Raw genomic sequence first — 15,835 nt, 5'->3', positions numbered from 1 at the left:
ATGGGCTACCTAGTGCCTACCTTAGGGGTGACAAATATGTAATAAAAGGGAACAAGAGGTTTTAAATGTCAAGTCAAAATGGCAGTGAGGCACTGCATTCAGGCTGCAATTGCAGGCCTGGGTCGTGTTTTAAGGTGCTACATAAGTGGGTGGCATACTGACTGCTGCAAGCCCACTGGTAGCATTTAATTTACAGGCCCTGATTATATGGCATTCCACTCTGCAAGGGACTTATAAGTAAATCAAATAAATCAAACAGGTGTAAACCAATGTTTCCATGTTTTAGGGAGAGAGCACAAGCACCCTAGCACTGGTGAGCAGTGGTAAAGTGCACAGAGTCCTACGGTCAACAAGCAAAAATCCAGAAAAAAACAGGAGGTAGAAGGCAAAAGGTTTGGGGGTGACCCTGTAGAGAGGGGCATTTCCAACAAAGATGCAACAAACCGGTTAAATCTAAGAATCAAACATAATATAACAAACATAGAATAGGGAGTAACACAAAAGTATAAATCCCCGTAGAGGATTGTTCTAACAAAGTGAAATGAACTATTAATCAAACCTCACGCACAATCCGCCTTGAGCTCAATGTTCAATATTTAGGCCCCAAGAACAAATGCAGGGATAACTCTTGATCCCTGTGCAATCGCGTGGATGCACAAGGATCGGAATTATGACTTATATGATAGTCATCACAGCCTTGCAGTTTTCCCCTGATAAATTTCAGCAGGTCAAACTTATGCAATCTGGTGTGTTAAATACCTATTCCACATATCATACCTCACTTTCAAGATAAAAAGTTTGAATAAGAGATTTTTAACACAGGTTGTAAACACCTTATTTTGGAGTAATAGTATTTACCACATTTGGTAAACACCTCCCCTGATCCTCCTACATTTTAATGAGAGGCTTGTTGAGCGCTCTTGAGAGCACTTGGGTTATTAAGGTTGTTTTCTTTGTTACTTTATTAAGATTTGCTTTTTTAAAGTGACTTCATATCAGAAGCTTTGAAGGATGAATGTCTGTGGCCCCCAGTACAAGTGGCCCGTTTTCTTTAGATCCCTGAGAAAACTACTGTGTGCACAGGATTCTGAATTATGGGTTTTGTGATGGTTGACACATGCCTTGTCATTTTTCGCAGGTACAATCCAGCAGGTAGGCTCTGCTGAATTTTCCTGGGGAGAAATATCCGATAAATACGGTACATGCAGCATTCGGTGCACAAAGCACCGAAATCCATTTTAGGCCCCATTTTAAAGAACACAACTTGTAACAGGTGAAAGTTGTCACCCCTTTTAAATTGTGACCCACGTGGTATCGGATTTTAAAGGGTTTGATAACACTCTCCCTCAGTGCCGTGCTACTCGTAATGAGTGAGGGCCTACGTAGTTTGTGCACACTTCAGTAGTGGTTAGCCATAAGCCTTTAACCTACACGATTATGTCACTGCCCCCCCCTCCCCCGTAGGCTCCATCAGAGTCCCTAAGGCGTGTGTAACTGCATTAGGAGCATCACCTGTCTAGTTGGCAGTCTGAGGGGCATGGAGCTGTACTGTGAATGGAGATGGGTGGCGCCCTGGCATTGCCCTGGTGGGCTGCAGGCGAGGGGGCTCCTTCCAGAGCTGAAGGGGGTGTCATGACCCAACCATGGACGCCTCGTGGCCCTCTTCTACCCCAGTCCTCTTCGGTGGGGGCCGCTTTTAGCTTCTCTAGTAGGGTCCAGTCACCCGTCTGATGAAATGGAAGGTAACTCAGCCGGTCCGCTGTGATGATCAGTTGTACACATGTTTCCCACATAAGCAGTGACTTCCGCTGCTTCTCGTCCCACGGGTCCTTATGAGTGGACCTGCAAATGGCCTGCATTTCCACAGCATCGAAGTCACCAATACCGGGGTACTGGTAACTCCAGGGGTTGGAAAAATCCCATTCGTTACAATCAATCAATAATACTTTTATTTGATTTCATTAAAATCATAAAAGGGTGGGCGTACCACCGTGTTTTCATAAAACCGAGGATCAACATTTAAAAACTGGAATTTAAGAAGAGACAAGAGTTGTAGGACAGTGAAGAGACAGAAGAGGATTGAAGCTAAATCGTGTCAACAGGCAATAAATAGTTAAGAAATTAAATGTTATTTTAAGTTCCTTACAAGTTGGACCCAAAGAGTGTGCTAAAAAATGAGGATATTTTGAAAAAACGGTCATTTTGCCTCTGATTCCTGCAGTAATTCACAGTTTGTCAGCAGCTTAAATCTCTGGGTGAAAGTAAACAGGACTGTCATCTTTCTTCAGATCTCAGACTCCCAGTGGAATCGGGGGCTCTTGTTAGCAGCTTCATCGGAGAGAACTTGTGAAGCAGAGCACGAGCCCCTAAGGGCCTCTTTATGAGAGACCTGGAAAAATCCCCTTTGTTTTTACGTCTCTGAAATGGCTGCTATTGGGTGGTCTGTGTAGCATGCAGAGAAGTTTAATGAGCCTAAGCTAAATGGTGACGAGTGAGCCTTTGATCACAGCCCACAACCCACGAAGTGCTGCCTGGCCTGTGCTGACCTGCTGTGTGCCCCCAAGCGAGTCTGCTGCATCCTAGAGAAGCCCTGCAACCCCAAAGAGTGCCTGGAGGGAAGGGAGGCCTTTCCCACACACCCGGTGGAGCCCACGGAGGAGTGTGCCCAGCATCCTGGTTGGGGAGGGACCTACGGTGAGGCCTAGGGCATACAGGCCACAGGAGAGGACCCTGACAGCACTTTCATCGCCCTCCGCCGGGCGGCTGCTATTGCGCCCAGGTGGTAAGCAGCGCACGTGCTGCGAGGTGTGATTGCGGCTGCGCCAAGATGGCATTGTTTCCCGCCATTGAGCCCTTTGTGGTGGACGGGGCCCCCTCATCCCTTGCCCCGCGATGGAGAGACTGGACCGATCGCCTCCAGATCTACTTTGAAGGGGCGGGCATAGCCCGGGACAGGCGCAGAGCCCTACTCCTCCACCTCGGAGGCAAAGACTTCCATCGCATTTACAAGATCCTGGTGGAGGCCACACCCAAAACGTATGTCACGCTTCTCAACGCCCTAAATGCGCACTTCGAGCCGATGGCGAACAGGGACTATGAAAGATTCATCTTTCGCCAGTCCAAGCAAGAGGCAGAGGAATCGCTAGACGCGTTCCACGGGCGCCTGAAAGAACTGGCCAGCACGTGCGGATTTAGGGACGAACAGGAAGAAATCCAAGGTCAAACAATACAAGGGTGCTACTCGTCCAAACTCAGGGTTAACATTCTTAAGGAGGATGGCAAATCTCTAGCGGACATCCTCACCCTGGGCCGGTCAAATGAACTGTCGCAAGCCAGAGCATCCCACATGGAGGCGGCTCTCCAAACGTGGTGAGGCCCAAAGTGCGCCAAAACACAGGGAGAAAACCGCAAGACAGGAAAAAGGGATGTGGCTACTGCGGAGGCACACCCCATCGCATGCAAGACTGCCCGGCGAGAGGGAAGAGGTGCAGTGCCTGCGGGTGGATGAACCATTTCGCGGCGGTATGTCACGAAGTCACGGAAGGAGGCAGCTCAGACAGTGGCTGAAGAGCGGGACAGTGAAGACATGGATGATGACGCGGGAGATTACCCGGTCCACTACGTATTCGCAGTAGATCAGCCACGACGGAAGAGACGACTACATCCAAGGTGCAGAATCAAGATCCACCACCAGGATGTGAGAGCAACCATGGACACTGGGGCTTCGATCGAGCTAATGGCTGCCAATGTGTACAATAAACTAAGTCCACGTCCACCATTATGCGAAGCAAGGATCAGGGTATTCGCCTACGGACAAAAGACACCCATCCCGCTCTTGGGGTGTTTCAAGACTGAGATGAGACACCAAGACCTCAAGATCCCCACCACAGTGTACGTGACTCCAGAAGGAAGCGGTATGCTGATAAGCAGACAATCAGCAGAAGAGCTGAGGCTGATATCATTCACCATGGCGGTACAAGAGGAAGAACTGGAGGCCATCATGGAGGAGTTCGAAGACGTCTTCAAAGGCATCGGATGCCTGAAAGGGAAAGAAGTCTCTCTCCACATTGACCAGTCAGTCCAACCGGTGTCGCTGAGACACAAGTGCATTGCGTTCCACTTGCGCAAGAAAGTCGAAGAAGAGCTGGAGGCACTGGAGAAGCAAGGGATTATAGAAAAGGTCAGTGGACCCACCTCTTGGGTGTCCCCGTCGCAGTGGCACGGAAACCGAAACAGCCGTTGACATGCGACTCCCAAACGCCGCAGTGAAAAGGGAACGTCACCTAACCCCCACCATTGACGACATCTTGGGAGAACTGAACGGCGCAAAATGGTTCTCGAAGATGGACCTCCGGTCCGGATATCACCAACTGCCGCTACACCCGGACTCTCGCTACATCACCACATTCTCTACGCATGTCGGCCTCAGGCGCTACCGACGCCTCAATTTCGGGATCTCAAGTGCTGCGGAGGTATTCCAAAACACCATTCGTGAAGTCCTTAGCGGGCTACCAGGGGTCTTGAACGTTTGCGACGATCTACACGTATACGCATCGTCGATAGAAGATCACCACCGGAGACTTCGCGGGGTCCTCCAGAGGATCAAAGAATCCGGACTGACCCTACACAGAGAGAAGTGCCAGTTCTTAAAGAGAAAGATCAGTTTCTTTGGCTAAACATTCTCCGACCAAGGAGTTGCCCCGGACCCCGACAAGGTGAGAGATGTCCAGGAAGCCCCCAGCACCTTCCAACATTTCGGAAATAAGGAGTTTCCTAGGGATGGTGAACTTCTGTGGGCGGTTTGTCCCGGATTTGTCTAACCTCACAAACCCCCTCAGGGAACTGACGAAATCCACCACTACATGGCAATGGGGCCCGAACAGGAACAAGCCTTCAAAGATACCAAGGCAGCCCTGTCGGCAGACACAACACTATCATACCTTGACCCGGCCCGATCCACCAATGTCGCTGTGGACGCCAGCCCATATGGGCTAGGAGCTGTGCTCACACAATGCAAGGAAATGGAGAGTGGGCCCCAATAGCATATGCGAGCCGCTCCCTGACGGACATAGAACAGAGATACTCGCAGATAGAGCGAGAAGCGATCGCCATCCACTGGGCCTGCCGGCATTTCCACGTCTACGTGTACGGCCATCCTTTCACAGTGTCCACAGACCACAAACCCCTCATTCCCCTGTTTCAAGGGTTAGCGTCTAAGCCTCCGCCGAGGATTGAAAAATGGATCCTTCAACTACAGGAGTATGACTATCGGGTGGAATACAAACCAGGCTCATCCAGCGGACTATCTTTCGAGGCATCCCAGGGTGGCCACCAAAGCAGAAGAAGAGGACGCCAAAGACACAGAGGAATATGTCCGGCTTGTATCGGAAAGATCCCGACCACTTCCCATGAGCCTTGGGACGATCGTAGAAGCCACCCGGAGGGATGAATGCCTGCAACTGGCCCTAACGGCGGTCCAATCGAATGACTGGTGCCCCATTCAGTCCACCATGGCCAGACAAATGCCGCAAGCAAAGACCGTCCTGGAGTCAATTGTGCGGGTCAAGGTTCGACTCTCAGTTGACAACAGTGGTTGTCTGCTCCGAGGCCTGCGACTGATGATCCCATCAAGTCTGGCTCAACAAGCGGTGGACCTCGCACACCGGGGACATCACGTCATGGTGAAGACGAAGAGTCGGCTGAGGGCTAAAGTATGGTTCCCAGGGATGGACCCACTGGTTGAGCAAACAGTCAGAACATGCCTGTGGTGCCAGGCGTCGGGTCAACCGGATCACCCTATCCCCCTTCATCACCGAAGAAAACCCCCAACGGCCATGGGAGCGGGTGAGTGCAGACTTTGGGCACCTCCCCAATGAACGCTATGCCCTAGTGATCATCGATGACTACACGAAGTACCCAGAGGTCGAGGTCGTGGAAAGTCAGACAGCCGCAGAGGTCATTACAAAATTCGAAAAGACCATCGCCACCCACAGAATATTCGAAGTGGTGAAAACAGACAACGGCCCACCCTTCCAAGGGCAAGAGTTTGCTTATTATCTCAAGGCTTGGGGGATTCAACACCGGAAAGTGACCCCGCGCTGGCCTCAAGCAAATGGGGAAGTAGAGAGGTTCATGCGTACTCTCAACAAAGTAATACGCATCGCGCATGCGGATGGATCACCGCTCGAGAGAGCCATCTATAGTTTCCTGAGAGAATACCGTTTGACGCCTCATCTCACGACAGAGTCAGCTCCAGGACCGGCAAGCATGGGCCGAGTAGTGCGAGACACCATCCCGCATCACCCAAGCTGGACCCCGTCTCAGATGGCGAACACCCATTACAACGATGGGCTCAGATCGCGGTGGCACTACAACGCAAATTTTACATCGCGGGAACGTTTACATAGTATGGCTCTACAGCGCATGCTCTTACATCGCAGGGTTTTGCACATCGCATGCTAATACAACGCAAACATGGGTAAGTTGCGATGTCCGATCATGCATCCCTTTCTTATAACGTCCCTAATTATGTTTAGTGCAGTTATTCAACTGCTTGAGAACCTGCTAGTCCCAAAGGATGCTACTTCAGCTGCGTTTAAATGGTGTTGTGTAAACATAGAGATCTGCTGAGCACTTCCAACGGAGGAGCACCCTTGGTGACTGTTGAAAGGATAATGACAGTTTAAAAGCTGTCCATGAACTTTGACCCACCCTGCCCCCAGCAGAAATGTCAGGTTTTACCAGGTCGGTTTCTGTTCGGCAGCAAATTGTAACCTGCATAAACTGTGTGTGGGCGGGAAGAAAAGTGATAAAGTCACGGGTAAAAAGAAGAAAAAAACTTTTTAGGAGCATGTGAAGTAGATCTCCTGCCCCTTTCTTCCATCTCCCTACCCTTCTTGCCACTTTCTCTCTCTTGCAGGTTGTCTTCATCTCTGCTTTCTGTCTACGTCACTGCTTTTCTCTTCCTCCTGTGACCTACCTGTTCGGTCTTCTTCCGTTTCCAAATGGGTCGAAATATGTTTACGAATCCTGGTTCCCAAAAATGTGTCCTAGTGCCACCATTTGCATCCCTCTACACAAATTATGCCTTATCTGCTGGCGCAGAGTGACGCAGTCCGCAAGAATTATAATCCCTTTATATCCTGAGCGTTCTGTATTTCCCAGTTCAGTTTAACAATTCATGTAAGAGGTCTGTGGGAAGTCCATATGCTACACTGAAAACCACAGAAAAGGTTTTATTCAGTTTCTGATAATGCTAGATTAGTGTCTGAAATACTCAAGGATAGAACGCGCCGGCGATATCATTGTGGTGGTTTAAAGACCTGGTGTGAATGGGTGCAGCTGCGCGGACCAGAGCAAAGGTTTACGCAGTAGGTTAACTTTTAGATAGTGGTAACATACGCAGATACACAAGCCTGCACCAGGCATTCCCCATCCAAAAGGGACAATTCCTGACTCACCGATCACTTAAGAGACAAAAATGTCAAACCTGGAATAATGGCGGCACAGCCGGACTGGCTGGGTTTACAGACTGAAGAAATAAACCGGAAAGGATTGAGAGAGGACTGTTCCCCAAGTGCCAGACACTGAAGATGTAAGCTGGAGCCCCACTCCAGTTCCGGCGTCAGTACCGATATCAGTAAAAACGACAGACTGCATAAAAGTAAAGAGCTTCTACATGTAGGACGGCCAACGCACAAACAACGGGTATACACGGACATTATGCGTTGTAATGACGTGCGCTTTAGCACTATGCGATGTAATGTACTCGGCAATAGGAAACACTGCATTGGCATTGCAACGCTGTGCGTTGTGAAAATTGCGGGGGTAATGGTGTTTGCGATGTATTACACGCATGGTAAAAGCACGCGTTGGAATCGTGTGCGATGTATGAACATACATCCGTCTCAGATTGACGCCGGAAAGGTCCTAGCCAACAGGACCAACTCCAATGACCAGGCCAGCACCGACTGACGAGCCCGAATGTCAGCCATTCAAGTGAGAGATAGAGTCTATATCAAGGACAGGTACCCTCGGAGCAAATTCCGGCTCCCATTTGAACATAGGCCCTGGACAGTCGTCCGCCGAACCGGCACCATGATAACAGCAAGAAGAGGAACCGAGGAAGTCACACGCAACATCTCTTTCTTCAAAAAGGTGCATGCTGGAACTCCGGACCTGCAATTGTCAGAACACCTGGACGCCAGACCACGTCATCCGCCAGTGGAGGAAGGCCCAGAAGGTGATCAAGGGACGACCCCCACCGAAGATGAGAATCGATCCGACCAGGGCGCCCCTTCATTGCCGGGAACACCAATCGGAGGTCTGCCAAGCTCCCCGGTGAAATCCCCTGGGAGCGAAGTCTCGCAGGGGATAACCCCATCATTGCCGTCATCACGGGGACAGCACTCCAGATATGGCCTGAGAAGAAACCCGGCTCCATCCTCCCGGCTGGCCGACTTCACGGTGTGATGGACCTGGGACTGGAATTCCAGTGACTGGTAACAGATCTACATGATCAATGTTTGTTTGTTGTTTAATAAAGGTTAGAGGGAATGTAGTATTCTCCGACGTGAGGTAGCGGTGCAGTCTACCCGCGTCGGAGGTGTTGCGCTAGCGCTGGCGTGTGACGTCACGCGCTTACTACAAATAAAGGGGCGTGGCCAGTGAAAAGCAGTCGGGACCACGCTGAGACCAGAACGAGTGTCCCAGGCAATTATTACGGCCGCAGCGCTGATGGCATGTGCGCGAGCGGCCTCATGACCATTACAGTCTGGTAACTCCCTGTGAGGGGGAACAGCAAAGCAAACACGAGCCCCCACCCCAGAGGGACTTCTACCGCGGCTGTATGTCCTCCCCTGCTTTCCACAGAGTACTTCTAGGAGCTATGTAAGGCTCTCAGCAGTCCCGTGGGAATTGTACAGAACCAAACTTCACCACCCCACATGCATTGTACAGGCACTCACAGGTGCACAGGCACACACAGATGAGTGTAAACACCACTACACACATAAACACACGCACACACAGATGCGCAGAAACGCGCACGCCAACACACAGACACGAAAATACATGCGCTCACAGAGAAACCCACACTGATAAACACACAGGCATGCACACAGGCGTATGCAATAAACCAGACACAGATACACACACAGGTAGACGCACAGGCACGCACACACATTAGCACAAGCACTCACACAGACACGGCTAGGCACGAGGACACATCGGTACACGCACACATGCAATGATGACACAAGATTTACATTCATCGACACACACTGACACAAGAATACTTGCATACACACATATACACACCAAACTGGCATGCAGTGCAGTGAAAGGACGGGCACAGCCTTACCCTCCAGTGTGCCCTCAGAATGCCAGCCTGCCCTCCCAGGAAAAGATCAGAGTGCCGCCACAAGGCTGGATTTTCATGTTCCTTCACCATCGTGAGCGCATAACATAGCGCCATGAAGAGAGCGCCTTATAAGCCGGAATCCCTTCAACACCCCTGGCGTCTCGAACACAACGGAACCTGGGGAGGTCTCTGCAGAGAGCCCACTGCACACCGCTCCCGGCCTGCCCACCCCAGGGTCTGCCAAGCACCGCAAACCGCAGGGCGTAACCAAGGCCACAGTGAGGCTGACATTAGAGGGGGCTTGAAGCAGACAAGAAACACTCTCCATCACTCCTCTATCACAGGTCTGCGGATCAAAGTACACGAAGCACTCACCGGGAAGCCTGCGACCCCTCCCGGACGTGTGCAGGAACCGGCGACCCCTCCTGGGCGTGTGCAGGAACCGGCGACCCCTCCTGGACGTGTGCAGGAACCGGCGACCCCCTCCCGGAGGTGTGCAGTCCCCTCTCCTCCCAGCAAAGGAGGGCGACTCCCCGCACACCGGAGCGCTCCAGCGCACGCCCCGCATCCTCACTGAAGGGACAGTGCGGCCCAAACCGGAACTTCTGCTTTCGGCGAGATTCACTCTCACACGCTGCTGCTTTGAATAGTTCGAGGCGCCTTCGCCAGGGTTTCACATCCCTGAAAGATGTTCGTGTCGTATCGTGTGTCACAAACTCTCGAGTTCGGCGCCTGCAGAGGTGTCTTCACTCATTATCCAGGAATGTCTTTTCATGTTATGTAATGCTTTACGAACATAAAGATTTACTAGAAATGTAACTAGAAGCTCCTCTCTGACTTTCTCTTTTTTTATTTTTATGTGAGTAATTTCCGCATGTTTCTAATCATTCAGTCAATGTGTTGCAAATATAAGTAAAAGGAATATTCAATCTAAAGCACAAAAAATAAACAAAAGAGGGCTGGAATGCTCACAGAATGCCCAGTGGCAGCTCCTGGGGGCGCGGTCCAGCTCTTCTCCAGACAAGGACCACCTCAGAACCATGACACGTCTCCTGCTTCAGTGGGAAGAGTCCGGCCCGGAGTGTCCGCTCAAGACCACCTCAGAACCATGACAAGTCTCCTGCTTCAGTGGGACGAGTCCGGCCCGGAGTGTCCGCTCAAGACCACCTCAGAACCATGACACGTCTCCTGCTTCAGTGGGACGTGTCCGGCCCGGAGTGTCCGCTCAAAGACCACCTTAGAACCATGACACGTCTCCTGCTTCAGTGGGACGAGTCCGGCCCGGAGTGTCTGCTCAAGACCACCTCAGAACCATGACACGTCTCCTGCTTCAGTGGGACGTGTCCGGCCCGGAGTGTCCGCTCAAGGACCACCTCAGAACCATGACACGTCTCCTGCTTCAGTGGGACGTGTCCGGCCCGGAGTGTCCGCTCAAGGACCACCTCAGAACCATGACACGTCTCCTGCTTCAGTGGGACGAGTCCGGCCCGAAGTGTCCGCTCAAGGACCACCTCAGAACCATGACACGTCTCCTGCTTCAGTGGGACGAGTCTGGCCCGGAGTGTCCGCTCAAGGACCACCTCAGAACCATGACACGTCTCCTGCTTCAGTGGGACGAGTCCGGCCTGGAGTGTCCGCTCAGGGTCCTTCTCAGCGGGACCACAAGCAGCTCTGGACCAGCACTACCCCAAAGGGAACTCTGTGGGGTGAGTTTCGTCCTATGGCACAGGGCGGCTGACCTCATCTGGGCATACCCCGCTAGTTAATGGTCGCCCACTTTGCGTCATGTGTCCACCCGCACTGCTTGTCCTACATTCCTCCAGGGCCTTTGACCTGGCTCCTTGGCACACCTCTGCATGCTGCACTTGCCACTGGCCTGTGTTCTGCTAGTTGCACTAGCCACAAATGCAAAGTCATGGCCAAGTCAGGGGCCTCCGGACAGTACCTGCTCACCCCTAACACAGGACTAATCTGGTGGTCTCCATAGGGGACGCCTCTTCCTTTCATTCATCCAGCGTTGGCAAATTGAGAAGTAACCAGCTAATGTGGGACTTCTGATGACGTCATGTGGGGTGCCCGTGGTGCAGCGCTTCGGAACACAGGGTCTGGAGTGGATGGTTGGACCCTTGCGGTCACAGGGGCCCTTGGGGTCCGTTGGGTCATTGGCCCCCATGTGCCGCCTCCTGCCTTAGCAGTCTTTCCAATTGCAGCTGGTTTCTCTGATGCATGCACTTCTCAAATTCAGGTGTGGAAGAAAACCCAGGGGCATATGTACCAATATCTCACGTAATGCAGCAAGCCAGCTTGTGTCGCTGCATTGTGTCACAGATAAAGAGCAGTAATGCGCCATATTTTAAATAATATGGCGCATTTCTGCCTTTTCCTAGCGTTGGTGCACAATCTGCTGCCTAGTGCCAACGCAGGCCCTCTTGCACAATGGTGCAAGAGTGCCTGCATTGTAAGCAGGATTTATTTGCGCAGGAAGGCACTATTTCCGACACAAAAACACCCCCTGAGGCATGTTCCTCTTTCTATGTGTGCTGTACAATGCAGAAAGAGGGGGAACAAGGAGAACTGAAGATATTTCTCCTGGTTACGCCTCACCTGGGGATGCGTTGCAGTTTTGATGTTTTCCCATGTCTACCACTTATGGCAAATCTGGGTATGCGTCAAAATGTATGGGTCTTGCAAGCAGTAGCGGCTGGCAGGTAATGAGGGTGGAGGGGTGAGAGGAAGGGGTAGAGGGGGGGGGACATGACACATAAAAAACTACCACTTACTTCTTCCGCCGACCATCTCTCCTCGCTTCTCCAGAGTCCGGGAACCAGGAAGCACCCAGACTCCCCATAGCCAATCGCAATGCTGCAATGCAGGGTTGTGATTGGTCTGAGTGCCGTGGATTGGTGCTCAGATGGGCACTGGGGGCCTGGGATCCTGGAAGTGTTCCCCACCAGACTGTGTAATGCAGCCTGGTAGGAACATACTAAGTGCGCATGACTGTTTGGCCTGTCCCAGACTGCCGAAAAGCAGTCATGTGCACATAGTGTGCGCAAACCACTCCTCTCCCTGTGCCTCTAGGCCCATCCCACCCCAGAAACTGCGAAAAATAAAATGATAATAACTACGTTATCATCATTTTATTTTTCCTGCTCAAAGAGCAGTAGGGCCATGCTCCTCCGTCCTAGTGAAGGAGCCGCCCCTGCTTGCATGGGGAACCCACGCTCCACTCATGGAATGCCTCGCTAGGGCAGAGTTATGCAACGCGGCGATTGTGCTTTACTTTGAATTTCTCAAGCCACTCAGAGCCACGTAAGATAAATCGCTTCTCAAGGGTTGCCGCTTCTTTGCACCCCATTGCGTGGTGCAAAAGCGATGCAACCCTTGATAAATTTGACTCTTAGGCTCCAACTTTTGTTGGAGTATTAAAATATATCCATAAAAAAATTATGAATCACAGAAAAATGTATTAGGGAGATCCCTCGACATCAGTCAAGAAGTGAAGCACCCAAAGAAGAGGTGAAGTGGACGATTATACCCTAATGCTGAACTGTGTAGAGCTTGTCACATGTCATTAATGAGCAAGTGCAATGGTGAGCTCATGAGAGTAAGAATATACAAACTTTAACAGTATCAACATACATGTAGAGTCTCTAGGTTACCAGTGGTTTATGAAGAATGTTGCACCACGTGCCCAGCCGCCCCCCCTGCTTCTGGGATTAGTGGTAGGAACCTCTGGTTAACATGTTTCAGCATTGTCAATAAAAGAGGGCTGTTACAGGTTACAGTATCAAGAGTTGTGCAATCCAGTTCATAATAATTTTACATATGTTCCTCTGGTGGTGTTTATCTTGAAGTTTGGTTACTGGTCTACTAACAAAAATGTGAGATACTGCTCATGGTTTGGCTGGAGTGTGGAGATCTGACTGTATACCCACCTCTTGGGATGCATATTCACTATTTGTCATTTGCAAAGTTTCCAATTGTTTGCATTGATTGATGCCTTCAACTTCCTGAATGGGTAGCTGTGCTGCAGGTCCCAGTTCTATGCCCGCCTTCCCTTGTTGATGTTCCACCCTTGTGCTCGTGCTACTCGAGTTGAAGATTAGATGGACATCTGGACATCCTTGACAATGTGAGGCACTCTTCACCTGTGATGGCTGGATTACTGTTTTTGTAATCATACGTAGTTTCCTTGTGTGCCCATATGAAGGGCATTTATAGTTCCATGAGGTTGGGTGTTTGCTTCCCAGAGTTGCATTGGTCTGGTCTTGACTGTGTGTTTGGGAATACTAGTTCTGCTATATCAGGTTTGACTCCTTACTTTGCCCAGACAGTTTTCTGTCCTTCTTGGGTCCTAGGAGTGGTCATACATTTCTCAGTCATGCTCATCCTCTAGGCAGCAGTCTCCTGGGTTTGAGCTTTCCAAAGTTCCTTGGTTGTAGTTTGGAATATGCTTGAGCATGCAGGGATTGTGTGCCACTATTCCTGCGTTGCCTGCAATCTATGGCAGTGATTGTGACTTATATGACGCCCTCTGCAGAATTAAGGTTTTTGTCTTTGCTAAAGGTATGTGGTGTAATGTGCTCCACCCACAGAAGCCTCAATCCTCAGGTCCCTCAACTCCAAACTGTCCAGGATCATAGCGGATGTTGTTGATCTATGATCTTCAGCAGAGGACTGAAGTCTAACCGATAGAAATGTACGGGTGACAGTATGGGATGACTCGCTGTTAACAACTGAGCTCAAATTGTGTAAACACACCCCCCCACACACACACAAGCCTTAGTATCCCTTCCCCATTCCAAAGCAAAAGAATTCCAACACCAAATATGCAAAGGCATCTTACCTATGAGAGTTAAGGAGTTTGTGTGCGAGATCCACCAGATTCATCTGCATGTATAGCTGAGGGAGTCTGACTTTCATGCAGGTCTTTTCGGGGCACCATGACCTGACACATTGTGGGCCAAAATTACCTCCGTGAGTGGCAGGGAGGCTTTGTCCATAGTGCTCATCGTCTGCGTAGGATAGGATTGACTGGTTGGGGATTCATGATTCAGTCACTGTGGGATGCACCTGTTTGCAGAGAGTCCTGTGCAGCAGCAATTGCTTAGATGGAGTGGTTAATTTTAAGAGATACTCTGCAGCCCAGCCTTGCAAGCAGACCTTGGATCTTGCAACCCTTTGTCAGGTATTTACAGGGCAATTCCTCTTGTAAGACCAAGCCTGTGTGTGACTTTACTGCTAGCTGTGACAGCAGTTTCATGGACAGAATGAATTGATAGGAAAGCACTGAAAGGTTGGGAATGGGACAGGAAAGGTAATGATTACAATGGGCTGTACAATCTAAATTTGGGAGATCACATGCTCAGTGATTGTTTTCCAGACCAGTGCCAGCACCTGGTGGACAGCAAGCGGACTGACCCCAGGAAGCTTGCTCTGGATGTGGGCCTCTGTGCCAGCCCCAGAGTGTCCAAAAAGGTATCTGGGGTGACTCCCACAAGGGTGGTCAGGGGCTCCAGCAGAAGAAAAACTTAAAAAATAAAAAGTTATCAGAAAGCCCCCAAAATAATTCCCAAGGCAACAGTGGTAACCAGCACCTATCTGAGCCTAAAAAGAAGGAGTTCTTTGACAAGCAGACAGGGAGGTTTGCACCCTAAGGCACAGAGTGCTGCAAGTATGGACACTCCAAGGGCAACTTCAAATGTCCCAAGAGGGCACAGCCCCTCACCCATGGGCAGACACCTGGGTTATCGAGTGTAGCGGTCGTAGAGGAGGTAGTTCCAGATAGCTTTGGAGAGCAGACAGAGGTGGTCCTAGTGTTTCTAGGGGCAAAGGATATGGTGCCAAAGCCCATATGCCTGCCAATGCCTATAAGTACAGGCAGTGGGTCACCATCAATGGGCAATGGGTGGAGGCTCTGAGGGACACAGGAGCCAGCATGACTACTGTGAGGTGTCAGCTGGTGTCCTCAGAGCAGGTTCTCCCTAACACATTCCACCAAGTCATGGTCGCTGACAATCAGTGGCTCTGGTTCCCTTTGGGTGAGGGGAGTCTCAGGTTCTCTGAAAGTTGCTGTGAACCCTGCCATGCCTGTGGTTTTTCTGTTGGGCAACAATCTGGAGCACACTATCTGGAGGGAGGTAGAGCTCAGGTCCCACTTGGAGATGTTGTGAATGCCTGAATGAGTCTGTATGACCACAACATCCATGGCTGCCCTGGAAGGGAGTCAAGGGTGTCTGAAGCATTGGACAATGGCCTAGACAGCTGCCAAGAAGGAGAGGGGCAGGGGGTGTGGGAAATTAGCCCCTAAAGTCCCTGTGTTCAAGGTTGATGGGGAGCCTGATGATGATGCCACTGAGCCAACCAGCAAGGACACTGCAGTCCTGAGTGACCTGCCTGAGCTTGCTGGCTGGCAAGTTGATGGTGGACCCACCAGGGAGGAATTCTGCAAGGTCCAAAATTAGTGCCTTACTC

At 50.8% G+C, this 15,835-nt stretch overlaps 2 protein-coding genes across 2 annotated transcripts in view; both read right to left on the bottom strand.

The window, feature by feature from the left end:
* LOC146788602 (uncharacterized) overlaps window positions 1-9,929 on the bottom strand; it is a 156,046-nt gene extending 146,117 nt beyond the window's left edge. The window contains exon 1 of the mRNA XM_085635162.1: window positions 9,737-9,929. Within this exon, the coding sequence (XP_085491288.1) occupies window positions 9,737-9,929 (193 nt within the window). The remainder of the gene's footprint in view (window positions 1-9,736) is intronic.
* The window catches only part of LOC146788601 (receptor-type tyrosine-protein phosphatase beta-like), a 484,586-nt gene that overhangs the window by 329,735 nt on the left and 139,016 nt on the right, over window positions 1-15,835 (bottom strand).

This window comes from Triturus cristatus, chromosome 11 (genome assembly GCF_964204655.1).
Source record: "Triturus cristatus chromosome 11, aTriCri1.1, whole genome shotgun sequence".
NCBI classification, from domain to species: domain Eukaryota; kingdom Metazoa; phylum Chordata; class Amphibia; order Caudata; family Salamandridae; genus Triturus; species Triturus cristatus.
The sequence above is the reverse complement of the archived record's forward strand: the minus strand, read 5'-3'. Positions and strand labels throughout refer to the sequence as shown.